The sequence below is a fragment of the Oryctolagus cuniculus genome, chromosome 1 (genome assembly GCF_964237555.1).
Source record: "Oryctolagus cuniculus chromosome 1, mOryCun1.1, whole genome shotgun sequence".
Classification (NCBI taxonomy): Eukaryota; Metazoa; Chordata; class Mammalia; order Lagomorpha; family Leporidae; genus Oryctolagus; species Oryctolagus cuniculus.
The window spans coordinates 115,312,175-115,329,776 of record NC_091432.1 but is presented as its reverse complement, the minus strand read 5'-3'; the positions used below and the strand labels follow the sequence as shown (position 1 = coordinate 115,329,776).

General features: G+C 45.5%; 1 protein-coding gene across 9 annotated transcripts in view; it reads right to left on the bottom strand.

Annotated features, from left to right (window-relative positions):
- The window catches only part of JHY (junctional cadherin complex regulator), a 71,489-nt gene that overhangs the window by 28,947 nt on the left and 24,940 nt on the right, over window positions 1-17,602 (bottom strand). For all 9 annotated transcript variants that reach the window (XR_007920379.2, XR_007920382.2, XM_051848532.2 and 6 more), the window contains one exon: window positions 7,008-7,121. Coding sequence is in view for 7 of the 9 variants with exons in the window: in XM_051848532.2 (XP_051704492.1) it covers window positions 7,008-7,121 (114 nt within the window). In the remaining 2 variants the exon portion in view is untranslated. The remainder of the gene's footprint in view (window positions 1-7,007; window positions 7,122-17,602) is intronic.

The window sequence follows — 17,602 nt, the reverse complement described above, 5'->3', positions numbered from 1 at the left end:
AAAGACAACATCTGGGAGAGATTTCTCTTCTCAGGTACCAGACTTGAAATCCTGGGCTACCACTCGATTTTAATCAGGTTGTTGCCTTTGCTGCTGACAGCTCAGCTCACCATTGTCACTCCTCACGGGGTGCTTTGTCAACAAGGCCAAGGACTCATCACTTTATGAAACTTCGATTGTCTCAAGTGTTAAATCCGCTATTCACGTAAGGTGTTAAGTGCCCAGAGATGACATTTCAGGCCCCAGAAAGGAAGACAGTTAGGAGCTTGATGTGATTTCTCTCGCCTTCCAGACCGCCTCCTTGAGATCTGTGGTTTACTTGAGATGCATTACTCTACAATGGAGGCATCAGGTGTCACTCTTCAGGTGGTGAGACCCCAGAGTTCCCAGAAGTTAATATACAAAGCCATTCTCAGGCTATTTAATCTCCTTCAGCACTGAAATCCTCTATTTCATCCTGCTCTCACTGGGGTTCTTTTGTTACCAACACTCGCAATCGGTCCCTACTACACTCAGAATAACTGCTTAATGGCAGCGGGTTTTCACGTCATGCATGGAGCGTGAGCACAGGCCTAATGCCTCATGCTTAGACACTAATGTTCACTCACACTGTGGCATGAAGGGGAGTGTGTCCCCAACCCGGGAAGGGCAGTCACTGGCTGCTTCCCTTTCACGGCTTTCCTGTTTACATCCCATAAGCAGGAGGGAGAACGATTGTTCTGATTTCAACCGAAAAGCTCTGCCTTAACACAAAAGCCACTTTGCTTTCAGCTACCCTGTCTCAACCCTGGAGGCCCAAGAGTTGTGCCTGCTAAGTTGTGGCACAGAGAAGTTTCTGGTGTGCTCTGGTTTTCTGTCTGTTTATTAACAATAAAGCACAAGTCCTTTGAGTTTGGGTTACAGATGCCATCTGATAGTATTAAGAAAATTTTGGGCACTGACATTAATTGGTCCTAAATGTCACTGTGCTAAGAAAGAACACTGTGTTTAGATGAATATAAGAAACATGGATTTATTAGTAGGGCTGGAGGCAAAACCAAATAGTACTTTGGAAGATTACTTAGGAAGTGATTGTCAGGACGTGGGCGTTCATTTGTAAAAGTTGGCCTCATGTCCCTTTCTTTTCTTTTTTTAATGCATGCTTTCTTTAATTTTAAGATTTTATTTATTAGAGAGGCAGAGTTACAGACAGAGAGGGGAGAGACAGAGAGAGAAGTCTTCCACCTGCTGGTTCACTCCCCAAATGGCCGCAACAGCTGGAGCTGAGTCGATCTGAAGCCAGGAGCCAGAGCTTCTTCCAGGTTCTCCCGCACAGGTGCAGGGGCCCAAGCACTTGGGTCATCCTCCACTGATTTCCCAGGCCATTAGCAGGGAGCTGGATCAGAAGAGGAGCAGCCAGGACTCCAACCGGTGCCCATATGGGATGCTGGTGCCATAGGTAGAGGCTTAGCCTACTACGCCATAGCTCCAGCCCCTCTCACATGCCTTCCATACTACTGTTAGTTTTTCCTTTCCTGGAAAGTCAAGAGTTATTTTATAATGGAAGGAAAGGAAATATTCTACTTTATCCTTTTGGAGCCTTACTTCACTGAGGAAATTCGCATTTTTTTTCCCCCATGGACAACATATGCCTTGCCAGGTACAATGGTTTGTATCCTGCCCTCTCATTGATGTATTAAATCCTAACCCCAAGGTGAAGATGTTAAAATGTGGGGCCTCAGGGGAGGTGATTAGGCCATGGGGCAAAGCCTTCCAGGCTGGGGTTCGCGTCCTTAGACAACACGTCCAGGGGAGCTTCCTCCCTCCTTCCCACCTTGTGAAGATGCAGTGAAAAGGTGCCGTCTATGAAGCAGGAAGCAGGCTCTCCCCAGGCACTGAGCCCCCTGACCTTGGGCTTCCCAGCCTCTAGAACAGTAAGAGACCAAAGGGTCTGTCCCTGATAAGCCACCCTGTCTGCACTGCCTTGTTGCAGTGGCCCACACAGGCTACGACACCTGGGAAGCATCTCCCGCCAGTGGGAGCTGCCCCCTCACTCTGAGTCCTGTCTGGGCACACAACTCAAATGCGATTTGGAAAACCTGTGGGATTCACAAGGAAGCATAAAAGGATTCTTGACAGGGAGACCCAGGTGGAAAGGTTAAATGAGAAGGGATTCATTGTCCTGACCTAGAGGTCTTATAGGCATGTCTAAGATTCTTAAATCAGATGGGAAGATGACTTATTTGCAGTTCATACGGTGTAAATACATGCACTTAGATCGTCTTAGGCCTAGGAAGGTACTGCAAAAAGTTCATGGGAAACTGGAATTAAAAGACACACAGGTTTATTTTGGTGCAAAAACTCAAAATCCATGCATACCAGGGGTTTTTTAAAAAATTCATGGAAATGCCTGTTGTGAAATAAAGCATGTATGCTTTCCAAACCTCTTTCTTTCCTTGTCCTGTGTCTAGTTTCTCATTCCATAAGGCATGCAACTGTTTTTGCCTTTCCTATGGAAACAAGAAAGAAACCATCCCTTGGTCCCATTTTCTGGTTAAACGCTACCTGTATCTCAACTCCCTGCCAAGCATCTTGATAGTACATGGGCTGCACGGGGCCCCACTGCCCATCCCTCACTGTGGCCTCCTCACCCTGCAGGGGTAGGGGGAGAGCATCCATTGTCACCCTCCTCTGGAATGGCTCGCTCAGGCCACCACCAACCTCTTAGTGGTCTGCTGTGCCACTGCCTATTCGTCTCTGTGCAAGGGCTGAGCGACATCAGCTGCTGTCCTGACCTGCAGGTTTCACCCAGTTGGTAGAGTAAGATAAACCCGGCAGACCAAAAAGTTGGGCGTGTGGGGTGCATAAGAGACAGGAGCAGCGCTGCCACCATTCCACTCCTCCCTCTCCCTCTTGTAGAAATCACAAGTGTCACCATACTGGCTCTGCTGTCCCTCCGGTCTTCTATCTTTCCGACGTATTCCTTCGGCCATGGGCAGAGGGATTTTTCAAATGTGCAATCCTGATGATGTCACTAATCTGCTCACAATTTGCCAGCAGCTCCCTCCTGTCCACAGGACAGAATTTGAAATATTTTTCCTGACACAGAAAATCTTCCACTCTCTGGCTCCTCCTACTCCACTCCCTCGCCCTCTCGCCATGCTCTGCCCCCTTTGTCTGCTAGGCTCTTTCAATTCAGCCTTCCAGGGCTGGCTCTGAAGACTTGGCTCCCGGGCAGGGTTCTCTGCCTTCCTAGGGCAGTACTGGGTGCTCCTCTAGTCCCACTGAGTTTTGTGGAGGCTTCCATATCATCACATCCCAGCGATTACACAACAGTAATTCTGAACTCCTAGAGAGGAGGGACCATTTTTGTTCTTTAAAATTATTTTCCCTCGAGTTTTATTTATTTTACTGAAGAGATTTTTACTGTGATGGCTGTTTTTTTTTTTTTTTTTTTTTTCCATCATTCAGGCCAGACTCCTGTCATGCAGTGCCTGGAATCTAGCAGGTACTCGATAAACACTTGTTGTGTGAATTATTCTTATCTCACTAAAGGTATTTCCTATTAGGGAGCTCTTTTTGTCATTATAGGTTTGCTGAAGGAACTGTACATTCTTTCAAAGTCATCTTGCAAGAAAATGAGGGGAGCCGGGGGCATGGCCTACTTGGTTAATCCTCTGCCTATGGTGCCGTCATCCCATATGGGCACCGGTTCTAGTCCCCGTTGCTCCTCTTCCAGTCCAGCTCTCTGCTGTGGCCTGGGAGGGCAGTGGAGGATGGCCCAAGTGCTTGGGTCCCTGCACCTGCATGGGAGACCAGGAAGAAGCACCTGGCTCCTGGCTTTGGACTGGTACAGTGCCGGCTGTGCGGCCATTTGGGGAGTGAACCAAAGGAAGGAAGACCTTTCTCTCTGTCTGTCTCTCTCACTGTCTATAACTCTATCTGGCAAATAAAAAATAAAAATAAAAAAAATTAAGAAAAGAAAATGTGGTCCACTTTCACTTGGACATGCACTAAATGACCTTCAAATGTTTCTTTAGTCAATGGGTAGATATGTATTTACCAAATTTTTTAAAAATTATTTTCATTTTGTTTGAAAGCAGAGAGATGAGAGATCTTCCATCTGCTGCTTAGCTCCCCAAAAGCCTGCAACAGTCAGGGCTAGGTCAGGCTGAAACTGAGAGTCTGGATCTCAATATATGTCTCCCACATGGGTGGCAGGGGCACAAGCCCTTGGACTATCATCTGCTACTGCCCAGGGTGCACATTAGCAGGAAGCTGGATGGGAAGCAGAGGAGCCAGGTCTTGGACTAGGCGCTCCAAGAAGGGATGCAGACATCCCCAATGGTGCCACACCTGCTGTGCCAAATGCCTGCCCAGAGTATTTACTGAGCACCAGCTTTGGACAAAGCACTGTGGTAGGGGATGTAGGAAAAAGATACCATCCCAACCTTTAAGAATCTTCTAGTGTAGTTGATTTAAAAGAAACACAGGCAGCAGCTACTGAAACAGGGCAGGGTGGGTGGGGTATGCCAGACACAGCAGCAGCTGAAAGAGGAGTATAGAAAAGGACTGGGAAAGGCTAAGAAATCTTGCAGGAGGTGACACTTGAGGAGGAGAAAGATCAAAGAGAAAGCATCAAATATGGTTACTGCAAGTGGAAGAAGAAACACAGCCTGCAGTTGGCCCAGGGCTTAGCCAGCATTAGGATGTGGGCTGTGAACAAATCCTGCCTGAAGAGAGAGAGGGGACCCCGCCTTGGCCACTGTGCGTTGGTCACTGCAGGTCTCACAATCTTTTCAACTCTTCTTCCACTTTGGCTTCACTCAGGAGTGAGTGATAAACACACTAATCAGAGTACTTGGGACACACAGAGCCTAACAAGCACTCTATTGGCTTTCTCCTGATCTGTGGCCACATGAAGTTTTTACTGCCTCTAAGGGCACAGCATAAATCAAGCACTGTGATTTCACCCTGATTATTATTTTTTTAAAGATTTATTTTATTTATTTGAAAGACAGTTACAGAGAGAGAGGTAGAGATAGAGAGAGGGGTCTTCCATCTGCTGGTTCACTCTCCAGATGGCTGCCAACGGCTGGAGCTGTGCTGATCCGAAGCCAGGAGCCAGGAGCTTCCTACAGGTCTCCCACGTGGGTGCAGGGGCCCAAGGACTTGGGGCATCTTCTACTACTTTCCCAGGCCATAGCAGAGAGCTGGCCATAGCAGAGAGCTGGATCAGAAGTGGAGCAGCTGGGACTAGAACCGGCTCCCATAGGGGATGCCGGCGCTTCAGGCCAGGGCATTAACCTGCTGTGCCACAGCGCCAGCCCCTACCCTGATTATTTTATCATTGGGCAACCTATGATTTTCCTTAGTGACAATTATGAAAGCAACTGATTGCAACAATGCTTCAAAGGTGCTTTCTATAATAACCTAAATAACTAGAAATAAGTGATCATAGAATCATGGTACTTTACAATTGGGATGGATCTACAAGGTCATTTAGGCCAGCCTTCATTTAATAAGGAAGAACCCGGGGCTGGATCTATGGTGCAACAGGTTAAAGCCCCAGCCTGCAGTGCCGGCATCCCACATGGGTGCTGGATGGAGTCCCAGCTGCTCCACTTCTGATCCAGCTCCCTGAAAATGTGCCTGGGAAAGCAGCAGAGGATGGCTCAAGTCCTGCATGCATGGGGGAGACCGGGAAGAAGCTCCTGGCTCCTGGCTTTGGATTGGCTTAGCTCCAGCTGCTGTGGCCATTTGGGGAGTGAACCAGCAGATGGAAGACCTCTCTCTCTTTGTCTCTCAATTGTAGCTTTGTCTTTCAAATAAATAAAATAGATCTTAAAAAAAGAAGGGGGGGGGAGGAGGGTAGGGAGGAAGGGGAGGAGGAGGAAGAAGACCACCTTACGACTTGGAAGAGGTTGAGTCTGGCAACCAGTACAAGGCAGGTCAAGGCCCAGAAATTCAAGTCATGGCCAACAACACACAACAGGTCATAGAGTGTTTTCTTCGTCCTCTGGATCCTGTTGGCTGAGCCCCAGGGGTTCTCTCTGGGGTCTGCTAGTACATCCAGTCCTCCACACCCCCTGCCACGAGATGTCCTCCTCCTCTCAGTTTCTGGGGGTGGCCTCTCTGGTATCAGCCTTCAGGAAGCTTTGGCTGAATGACTGCTTTTACTCCTTCCTTTCTCCTCACCACCTCCCCTTTTTGGCAATGCTGAGGGTGGCTTGGAGGCCACCACCGAGGACAAGAGCTGGGCTGTCCCACTTCGGTGGGGGTGAACTGTATTGCTTTTATTAACACGTTTACCTCTGTACATGGTTTTAACGGATGATGTCAACAGGCTCTAGACTCGGTGATGTCACAGGGTCATCCCTTCTCAAGCACGGATAAAACCAGGCCCAGGAGTGATTCTACGGGACTCCACACACTGGTTCAAGGAGAAAGCAGCTTCTAGTGCTTTTTCCTTTTTTTTTTTTAAGAAAAATAGTCAGTAGGAACAATTTCCAAAAAAATCTTCCCTAAAATCACATTTATGGTTTCAAAGCAGTAAACCCATGGCCAAAAAGGATGCGATCATGCCAATGACCGCTGGTAAGCTTTTATATCCTGTCAGTGATGGCTCAGTGAGGCTCTGAGTATCCCATCTACTTTTTGGGGTCGTGTCCCTGTCTCCTTGGGATAATAACACAACTGGCAACCCACAAAGGAAATGGACTTGGGACATTTGGACAATCCTAAAACTGGGACTCTTCCTGCATTCTGCTCTCATGTGAGCAATGTTCCCTGTGTCTGAAGTGCGATACGATGCTATTCTTCTAGGAAACAGGGCCTTCGGAGAAACAGGCAGGGTTGGCTGGCCGAGCAAGCAATGGCTCCTCTGGGCAGAGGCCAGTCTTAGCCACAGGAAGCTGAGTAACTGTTCTTAGGCATAAAAATAAACCCTTAAGTAACTCAGTCATGGACATTGCTTATATTCAGCAGTATTGCTTGCAACACACTTAAAATGCAATTTAGCGGGTGACCTTTAGCTGTTGTGCTCTTTGATGCCATTTGTCTTCGGGATCGATGGCAGCAGGCTCACTCTCCTTGGCGTTTTGAACAGGCGTCTTCTCCGTTCCCCTGGCCGGGTGGGAGACCTAAGAGGGGAAAACACATAGAGCATGTTAACTGGATCCATTCTTGTCTGACAGCCATGGGGCATTAAGTCTGTGCATTCCAGACAGAGGTCCTGCAGGGTGGGGCTTTGTTTTTACTTCATCCCAAGGACTCATGTCTTCAGCTCTCAGGGCCCAGATCTGGCCCCCAAAAAGATGAGAATAAACAATGTTTTCTCTTGCAGGTGTAGGGAAACTGGTGCTTGGAGGTTAAACGACTACTTCATTTAAATGCTTGATACACCCTCAAGGGACCCAGTCTTAAAACAGTAATTGGAGCTAGATGCTGTGGGTAACTTGTGATCAGGCCAATGAGAGCGCAATGCCAGACAGCTCTTCCTTATACAACAAAAATTCGCCTTTCTGCGTTTTCTATTGCTCTGCCCTCTGCAGTCACACAGATTAGGTCAGTTCTGCGTTCTGACCACAGCGCTGCACTGGCAGAGGCTGACACAGGTGTCTTTCCCAAGCTGTCTCTTATTTAGAGGAGCCATCTCAGTGTTTCTTCACCATTCCACACTCTGGTTCACCACCTGTGAATGCTGTCATGTCTCTCCCTTTCTGAACTGATGTGATTAGTTCTAAAATTTAGATTTGGGATTTTCTACTGCAGGCTGTGTAATGTGACGAGGGGAGGGGTGTAAGACTAGAAAGAACGCAGGGTCTGGAATCTGTCATGATCGCGTTCACATTCTCCCTCTGCTGTCTACTTTTGCTTCATACCTCTGAGGACTAATATTCACTTCAGAAAGAGATAAAAATATGTGTTCAACGTTAAGTGATGGGGCAGGAATTTAGCATAGTGGTTAAGATGCCAGCTAGGACATGAGCACCCCACAACAGAGCGTCTAAGTTCAGTGCTTAGTTCAGGCTCCCAATTCCAGCTTCTTCCTTATCCACACCCTGGAAGGCAGTGGAGACGGCCCAAGTGATGGGGTCCCTGCCACCCATATGGGAGACCTGGATTGCGTCCCAGCTCCTGACTTCAGCCAAGCCTTGGCTGTTAGTGGGCATTTGGGGAGCTCTCTCTGTCCATCTGTCTCTACCTTTCTCTGTCTCTCTGCCTCTAATTAAAAAATACTAAGTGACAAATAAATGTTTGTCAATGAGGTTAATTTCATTCTTTGACACTCAGCGAGACTTCTGTAGCACAAATGAGACATTCGTTGAGTTTGGGTGGAACATTATGCCTACTTGAACTAACTACCTCTACTCTTGAAGTAGGGATCATGATTACTGTACACACACACACACACATGCACACACACTCACACACAATGCAAGTAAACAAGCTGAATAGATGCTGTGGACTTACACCCCAAAGTTGACCTGAAAATCGGAAAAAAATGAAAATAAACTTTTTGCCTGCATTTTCACTCCTAAAACAAGGAATGAAACTGACCTATGGGATTCTGGAATCCTTTTGATTATTAATGGCAGTAATCACCAGGCTTCGAGTGACTCACCCACTCTGAGAATGGGAAAACCTCACGCCCTTACACAGTTGAACCTGTGCTGTAACGGAAAGCTGAGCACTCTAAGCACTGCTGCTCAAGGTCGGGAACCATCTCTCACATCCCCATCATGGCTCAGTCCCTCTCACAGTGCTGCTTCCAGAAACACAAGGCCACCGCCAAAGTGTCACGTTTGACGACTTCTGCCTCCATGGTTGCAAAAGGTATGGATTTCTAATTACCATAATGTTAAACACAAGCTCGTTCAAAGCAAAACACTCTGTCCTGGAGGAAGACATGAAGATCAAGAGAGTGAAACAGCCAAGACGGCTAAGCAGGCAAGGAAATAATCCTCCTGTAAGCCGCCGAGAGGCAACGTGGTGCAGGCACTGTTGTCCGGCGGCTGGGGGACAGTGAAGCTGAGCTCTTTCATACACCTGCCACTGGCATGAGGATTCCCTGACTTTCATAAACACCTAGGAAATAAAGGAAATAAACACCCCGGCTCAGCTAGTTTATATTAACTGTTCGATTGACAGTGATACGCTCTCCTATACAGCCCAGGTAAAAAGTTTACAAATTAAGAATACAGTGTCTCATGTTTCCTTTCCCAGAGAATGTAGAATGTACAATATTTCCACCCACAGGCTATTTTGGTGGAACTGGGTGGCTGCATCACCCTGGTGAGAGTATCCGGGCAAGTAAAGCATACTTCTACATTATCTCTTTGAAAGTGGAATGGGACACAACCTCTGCCAGCTATTTTTTTTTTTTTGTGAGCCATTCTATTAATACCAATCAAATCGAGAAAATGATCAAATGAAATTGCATTTTGAGCATCATAAGCTGTGTAATGTCTATTCTGTTAAATTGGGGCCTATAATTGCTTCTCTACTGAAAAGATACAACAAAGACAAGCAATCATGGCCCGTCATTATCCCAGACTAGAAAACCGGCCTTTGCAGGGAGGACTTCAAAGGCTTATGGTTCTCGAATTGCATTTGGCTGCTATTGTTGAAGCGCAGGCAATCTTGATTAGGTGTTTACACTGAGGTAAGGCGCAGAGCAGAGAGTCTGAGTGCCTGGGTCTAGAGCCATTAAAAAATTGTACATTATGTTCCTTGCTTTGAAGTGAGGGTTTGTAGGTAGGAAAGCAACTCAGATTGAGTACAGCTGAGCTAGATTGGGCTGCTACTTCTCTCTCAAAGAAACTCATCAGGTTCTTAGAGAATCACACAGTGCCACACACACACACACACACACACACACACAAAAGTTGATGCCTCACTGACAGGCAGGTAAGAATTAGCATATCTGCATAGACACACATTGACATGTACTTGGATAAACATATTGCCATTAAGTTCTGCAAACACTGGAGGTTTTGCTACTTTTCCCTTTATATTTTGTTTTTACTACTGACCTGATGTTTAGATGTTGATTTATTAGATTCTTACTCTCATTCCCTGATGGTATTGTCCTGATAACTCGCACACATTCCAAATGAAATGAGCCAAAGGGTTTTTTTTTTTTTTTTAAGGTTGTATTTGCTAACCATCATTCCAGCCTTCCTGTTATTTAATTCCTCCTTCCAGGTATAATCACAAGAATCAGGGAGAGCTTCTTTATTATTGGCTAATGCATGACGTGGAGTATTTATTTCTGTCCCATTTCTAATATTGTTTTTGCGGTGTGTTGGTTTATGCCTGCTCATGCCAGCACCGCTGCTGCCTGTATTCACACGAGGCCCACAGAGGAGGCTGAAGCCTTGCAACACAAATGGTCTGCCATCACGAGGCTGCAGCAGTGGCACAGCACAGCTGCTTTAATTGTCCAAGGGTCTGTATTATTCAGCTGTTTAGAGACAAAACACATGAAATGGTTTGGGTCTGTGGTTGGCTACTTTCTCCATTCCTATGGAACCCCTCATAATGTAGTCAGCATGTACGCGTATGACACTGAAACCTTTGAATATTATTATTACACTGCAGATTTAAAAACCCCAGACTGGAAGCAGACCTTTAGCATAGCAGTTAAGACACCTGTGTCCCACAGGGATGTGCCTGGTTTCCATAACTGGCTCTGGTCCCTGACCCTAGTTTTCTACATACTTCTTTTTTTTATATAAAGGCAATTTCAGATGTTTGCCTTCAGAATGTTTATTATTAATTTTTATTTGAAAGTCAGAGTTACACATACACAGAGAGAGAGACAGAGAGAGAGAGAGAGAGAGAGAGAGAGAGAGGTAGGTCTTTCTGATGGTTCACTCCCCAGATGGCCGCAACGGCTGAGCCAATCCAAAGTCAGGAGTCAGGAGCTTCTTCTGGTTCTCCCACATGGGTGCAGAGGCCCAAGGACTTGGGCCATCTTCTACTGCTTTCCCAGGCCATAGCACAGAGCTGGATCAGAAGTGGAGCAGCCGGGTCTCGAACTGGCACCCACATGGGATGCTGGCGCTTCAGGCCAGGGCATTAACCCACTGCACCACAGCACCGGCCCCTCTACATACTTCTACATTATCTCTTTGATAATACTATTTCTTTGATAATACCTCTCTGATGAGAGGTAGCAGTTGGGAGGCAGCAGGTGACAGCTCAAGTAATTGGTTCCCTGCCACACACATGGACGACCTGAATTGAGTTCGTAGTTCTGGCTCCAGTCCTAGCCAAGCCTCAGCCATCATAGGCATTTGGGGAGTGAATCAACAGATGGGAGCTCTATGTCTCTCTCTTTGTCTCTTTCTCTCTCTCTCATTTTTCTCTGCCTCTCAAATAAACAAAGTGCAAATAAAATAAGCCCCCAAACTAATAGTCACCTACTTAAAAACCTTTCAGAACTTTCCCACTGCCCTTAATCTCCAAAGCTTTATGAAGGGGCTTCTCACCCTCCTCTTATGGTATCTTCAGTTCTGCTGATGGGCCATTATTATTATCTCTGAGTCTGGATCAAGTCCTTGGGTCCCTGCCACATTTAGGAGATGTGGATGGAGTTCTAGGATCCTGGCTTTAGCCTGGCCCAGCCCTCGCTTTTGCAGGCATTTGGAGGAGTGGGGCAGTGGATAGAAGACCTCGTTCTCTTTTTCTCTCTCTTTCTGCCTTTCAAATAACAATGAAAACAAAGATGAAAAAAACCACATTGCATCTGTACTGTAATATATTGCCATTATTCCCTAAACAATAGAGTATAGCAACCATTTACATAGCATTTGCACTGGGTTAGTTATCCTTGGTCATCTAGAGATGTTGTCAAGTGAATAGGAGGATGAGAACAGGTTATACACAAACACCATGACACTGACAGAAGGCGCATGAGCACCCAGGGATTCTGGTACCTGAGGGGTTTCTGGAGCCAATTCCCTATGGATACCAGGGAGAACTATATAATGTACTTGCTTATTGGGTTAGCTTTGTGGTGTCTAGTAAATCCAGGTAGCCACCTGCTAACAGAATAAGGTGGGCACTTGGACTTCATCTCCCCTTCCTCACTCGGCCCAGTCCCCTTGGCTTTGCAGTCACTGAGCTTTGCCGTTGGCAGCTCCTCTCCCAGGAACCCTCTTCCCCACGTATTTTCATGGTGTTCTCTCACCTCGCAACCTGTTTAAAACGCACATTGGTGATCCCTACCAGCTCTTCTCTGCTTCGTTTCCCCCCTTAACTCCTCTATGGGCATCCAGCACTTGCCATTTACTCATGCACCCCTTTCTCTGTTTTGTCTGTTGAGTGTCTCCTCCTAACAGAGGTTAGTCTCATGAGCACTGGGATTTTCCATCTGTCTTCTTTAGTGATGTGTCCCAGGCACCTGTGACAATGCTTGACACATACTAAGCACCTAATAAAGAAATGGTGACTTAATGAAGTAATTGGATATTCTCAAGGACACAGACCAGAAGACTGGGCATTTGGCCTTGCAGTTAAGATGTGCTTTGGAACACTCAGGTCACACATCATGGAGCCAGGGTTCAAGTTCTGGCTCTGCTGATTACAGTTTCCTGCTAATGTGCACTCTGGGAGGCAGCAGGTGATGGCTTGGGTAGTTGGGTTCTTGTCACCCACAGAGGAGATCTGGATTGAGTTCTTGGTTTCTGGCTTCAAACTGGTCCAGTCCCAGCTACTGTGGACATTTGAGGAATCAACCAGCAGATGGGAGACACTTTATCTTTCTCTCTTTCTCTCTCTCTTACTATCTCTGTCTCTGTCTTTTAAAATAAGAATACACAAGAGATCTTTAGGAATACTCTATGAAATTTTTGAATATTTGCACACACATGATGAGATATGTTAGGGAAGGGACCCAAGTCTAAACATGGAATTCATTTTTTCATACGCATGGTAAACACATAGCCACAAAGAAATTTTAAAACAATAATGTTAGTGTGCTTGTGTATTGACTTGTCACATGAAGTCAGGTGTGGAATCTTCCCATGGCATCACACTGGCATCACAAAAAGTTTTGGACATTGGACACTTCAGATGTTGGGTTTGTATAGCAGTTTTTGCTTGGGCGTCTGCTTCCCACTAGGCCACAGGCTCTACAAGAACACATCAACAGCAGCGTAAAATGACTGCCGACCCCGTCTGGGTCCTCTGACGAACAGGTGGAGAACTATTCGCCATGACCCCAGCTTCTGACCACTACAGAACAGTGCCGCAGGCCCTGCGTAAGGCAGCGCAGGATGACTCCGTTCACGTGGTTCGTTTTTGCAAACTAGCCTTAGAAACGATTAATTATAGGAGATTTGTGGAGTCTGAGAGGGGATGCTTTAGTGATGCGGCAAGTTTTCTTTCTGTGGGTCCCTCCACAGTAATGTCGGGTTAATGAAGTGTCACTCTATGGATCACACAAATGGGTAGTTAACTACGGAGTGCTGAGCAGCACACACCAGAAAGGTGGCTTCAGAAAAGTCTCCGATTGAAAAAGCCATCACATTCAATTGAAATTATGCTGTCGTAAGTAAGTGCTCTTGTGGTGCGAGCACAGGGCAAAAAGAAGAAAATCCATCAATCAATGAACATCTACAGAGTTTTTATCCGTAGAAGAGTAATTTTTACAAGGATAATGGGAGAGGTGGAGACTCAAAAGCACCACCAGACAGGAAGAATTCTATATAAAAAATTGTTTCTAATGAAATGGGGTAATTGCTAAAACATAATTTAAATAAAGGTCTTCTTTTAGACAACCAAAAGTGTAACTAAATTCAAAACAATGGAAAAGAAGAGCAATAGATCACTTAGATAGTAATCTTATCCAGTAGGAGATGGTAAATTCAAACCACACATCCAGCGATAAATATAACAAAATAAATACAACACTTTTATATGGGGATTTATAACCCTAAAGAGCTTGTGCATACGCTGTGTCATTTGATTATCCCGGTAGTCCTGGTTCCATGGTGGAAGGCAAACATTTAGAAGCCCAAGGTTGGAAATGGCTGTGATAACAATGGGGCTTAAACCAGATATTTTGATTGTGAATTCCAGTATTTAAGTCAACAGCACACTAGTTCACATTAGTTGGGGGGGGGGGTCATTTTAAAAACCATGGAATTTTAGAACAAAAAAACTTTAAAATTACATTTTCAGCTCATAACCTTAAGGATTTTACAAGTTAAAAAAAAAAACACAGAGACTGAGGAGCAAAATAGTGTTATGTGCCCTTACGGGTTCTAGGATGACATTCAGGTAAGGAGGAAGAGGACAGAGTGGGAGAAAGGATATTCAAAGAATGACTTTGCTCTCAAAAAGAGGGTCAGGTTTTTCTGAATAGATGAGCCAGGGGCCAGTGGGTCATGAGTTTGAACAGAGAGGCCCAGAAGAGATGCTGGACCTGGGAACTGCTCCCAGGCTGGGGCAGGGGCTCCAGATGCCAGTGGGAGTGGTGAGGAATACGGCTGAAGGCAGGAAGGGTCCAGATCACCGAGGGCCTTTCACGCTACTCTGAGACTTTGAAGTCTGCTTCGAAGACGACAGGGAGTCACAGTAGCAGTATTCTATTAGGATCAACTGTACTTCAAGAACTGAACGCTATTTATGATCCAATGTCATTCCCAAGTTCCCTGTCCTGAAGGATAGCTCACACAGGCTGAGGCAGAATCCCAGAACTCCATGCTGGTCTCCCAAATGGGTGTCAGAGGCCCAAGGGCTTAGACCATCATCTGCTGCCTTCCCAGGCACATTAACAAGAAGCTGGATTGAAAGTGGAGCAGCTGGGACTCAAAATGGTACTCTGACACAGGATGCCAGAATCTTGCAAGTGGCAGCTTAACCCAACTCACCAGGATGCCAGTTAATTCTATTTTTCACAAACTTTTTGAGGCATCCTTTACTCCTCACTACTTTATTAAATAAAGCTTATTCTCTCTCCTTTAAGGTGCTGGTCAGTACTGAAAATAATTTGTTGCATGTTTCTTGTCCTTGTCACAGGACTGGCATGTACGCTCCTGAAAGACAGGGGCACTAGATGTCCAGAGCCTAGCACTGAGAAGAAGAGAACCTAGCATGTGCTATCTGAGAAAGAGTTTCAGAGGTGGGCCAATCTGTAGAGTGGATAGTGCATTCGGCTTGTGGCTTCTTATTGTCTTGATGACTGCATGCAATTACATTCACATTTGTAAAATATCTTTCCAAGAAATTACAAGGGAGAGCCAAATAACATGCATAAAGCACTTAAAGCTCCTTTCTGAAACCATTGTAAATTTCACCTTCATCTGTCTTCAAAGTCATATTAGAATCGAGATAGAAAGTTCATTTTTCAAAACACAATTTCCTTTCACGGTAGATCAGAAATTGACCCAAGCTCTAATGAGTTGCAGGCAAATACTTTTTGGCTCCGGAACAAATGATGAATAAAAGCACGGAGTATTCATTGCCAGCAAAGTTACTGTTGGGCCGTGATACTCAGGTGCCCTCTAGTGTGTGCTGGTTTTCACATCATTTCCTCGCTTCTCACATCATGTGATTAAGAGCTTACATATTCAAAATGCATTCGAATGGACAATCAAAAGATATGTGGGCCAGCACTGAGGCTCACTAGGCTAATCCTCCGCCTTGTGGCGCTGGCACACCAGGTTCTAGTTCCGGTTGGGGTGCCGGATTCTGTCCTGGTTGCCCCTCTTCCAGGCCAGCTCTCTGCTGTGGCCTGGGAAAGCAGTGGGAGATGGCCCAAGTCCTTGAGCCTCTACACCCATGTGGGAGACCCAGAAGAAGCTCCTGCTCCTGGCTTTGGATCGGCACAGCTCCAGCCATTTGGGGAGTGAACCAGCGGATGGAAGACCACCTTCTCTGTCTCTTCCTCTCACTGTCTGTAACTTTACCTCTCAAATCAATAAATAAAATATTTTTAAAAAATCAGTGGTTTTACTCTGAGCCACTATTTACAAGCAAAAAGTACAATTTAGGCTACTCTGTCAATCAGGAGGTATGAACTTACACAGGTAACTACACAATGTATATTGTAAATGTCTTCTCTCTGTTTTTGCTGCTAGCTTTCAATTTACATTTTAAGAAGGCAACACACAGATATGGTTCAAAAATAAGAGCTGTGGGTCGGGTGTTTGGTGAGGTAGTTAGGCCACTCACTGCCTGGGACATCTTCATCCCATGTGGTGTGTCCGGATTTGAGTCTCAGTTTTACTCTCCATCACAGTTTCCTGCTGCTACACACACTGGGAGGCAGCAGTGATGCCTCAAGTCGTTGGGTCCCTGCAACCCACGTGGGAGCCCTGAACTGAGTTCTTGGCTCCTGGCTTTGGACTGGCCAATCCCTGGCTATGCAGGCATTTCAGGAAGGAACCAGAGGATGGGAGATCTCTTGTGTCTGACTCTGTCTCTGTCTTCCTCTCTGCCCATCTCTCTTTACAAGTTTCAAATAAACATAGGAAAAATGTTTTAAAATAAGATTATTAAAATAATTTAAAAAGTGCAAAATGAAAAGTTGTGTTCTCACCCACCACCCCTCTTCCTTTTATAATTACTACCTATGTGGTCTTCCACATTTTTTTTTGCATACAGAAAATGTGATACATATTTTTCTTCCTCTCCACTTATATTTTAAAATTTTATTTGAGAGGCAGAGAGAGACAGACACAAAGGTACAGCTCCTATCTGTTGGTTCACTCCCTAAAAGTCCGCAATGGTCAGAGTGGGCTGGGCCAAAGTAGGGAGCCAGCAACTCAATCCAGGTTTCCCACAAGGCTGGCAGGAACCCGATTACTTGAGCCATCATCACCATTGCCTCTTAGGGTCTGCCTTGGCAGGAAGCTGGAGTCAGGAGCTGGAGCCAGGAACTGAAGCCAAGTACTCGATATGGGATGTGGGTGTCTTGACCACAAGGCTAGGTGTCTGCCACCCTTCCCACTATTTAAATACTGCATGTACTATTACCTAGAAGTTTTTGCCTACTAATAGATGCTGGTAAGCCATCTGTAATGTTCTTGGAGAACATCTTCACTTTTTCAACAGCTTCAGTATACTCTACTGTATGGATATACCGTAACTTATTCATTCCCCAAATGACAGACATTTGGGGGACTACAAATATTACTATCACAAATATGGAAAACTGCACACGTACAGCCAGGAAAAGTTTCTAGGAGTGGAATGCATTGGGGTCAAATAAAAATAGTAATCGTGAACATTTGTGTGGTGCTATGAATCAGGTATTAGTATAAGCACTCTCATATATTAACCCATTTATTCAATCTTTTTCATAATCTTACGAGTAAAATTCTATTGTCATTCTCATTTTAAGGAAACTGAGGGATGGAAAGGTTTAGTAACCTGTGTAGAGTCAAACAGTAGGTGGTAGATGGCAGTGTCAACCAACCTGGCTCCAAGTCTACCCTCTTAGTCACTATGTCTCTTTCTCAAGGAGGGAATTTGCATTTTGAACAGATAATAACAACCTATCCTCCATACTGATTATACCAATTTATTTTCTTGCCAGCTTAACTATTTTTTGCTCACAGGATCATCAAGCTTTTGGAATTCTGATGATTCAATTACATGTGAAAAA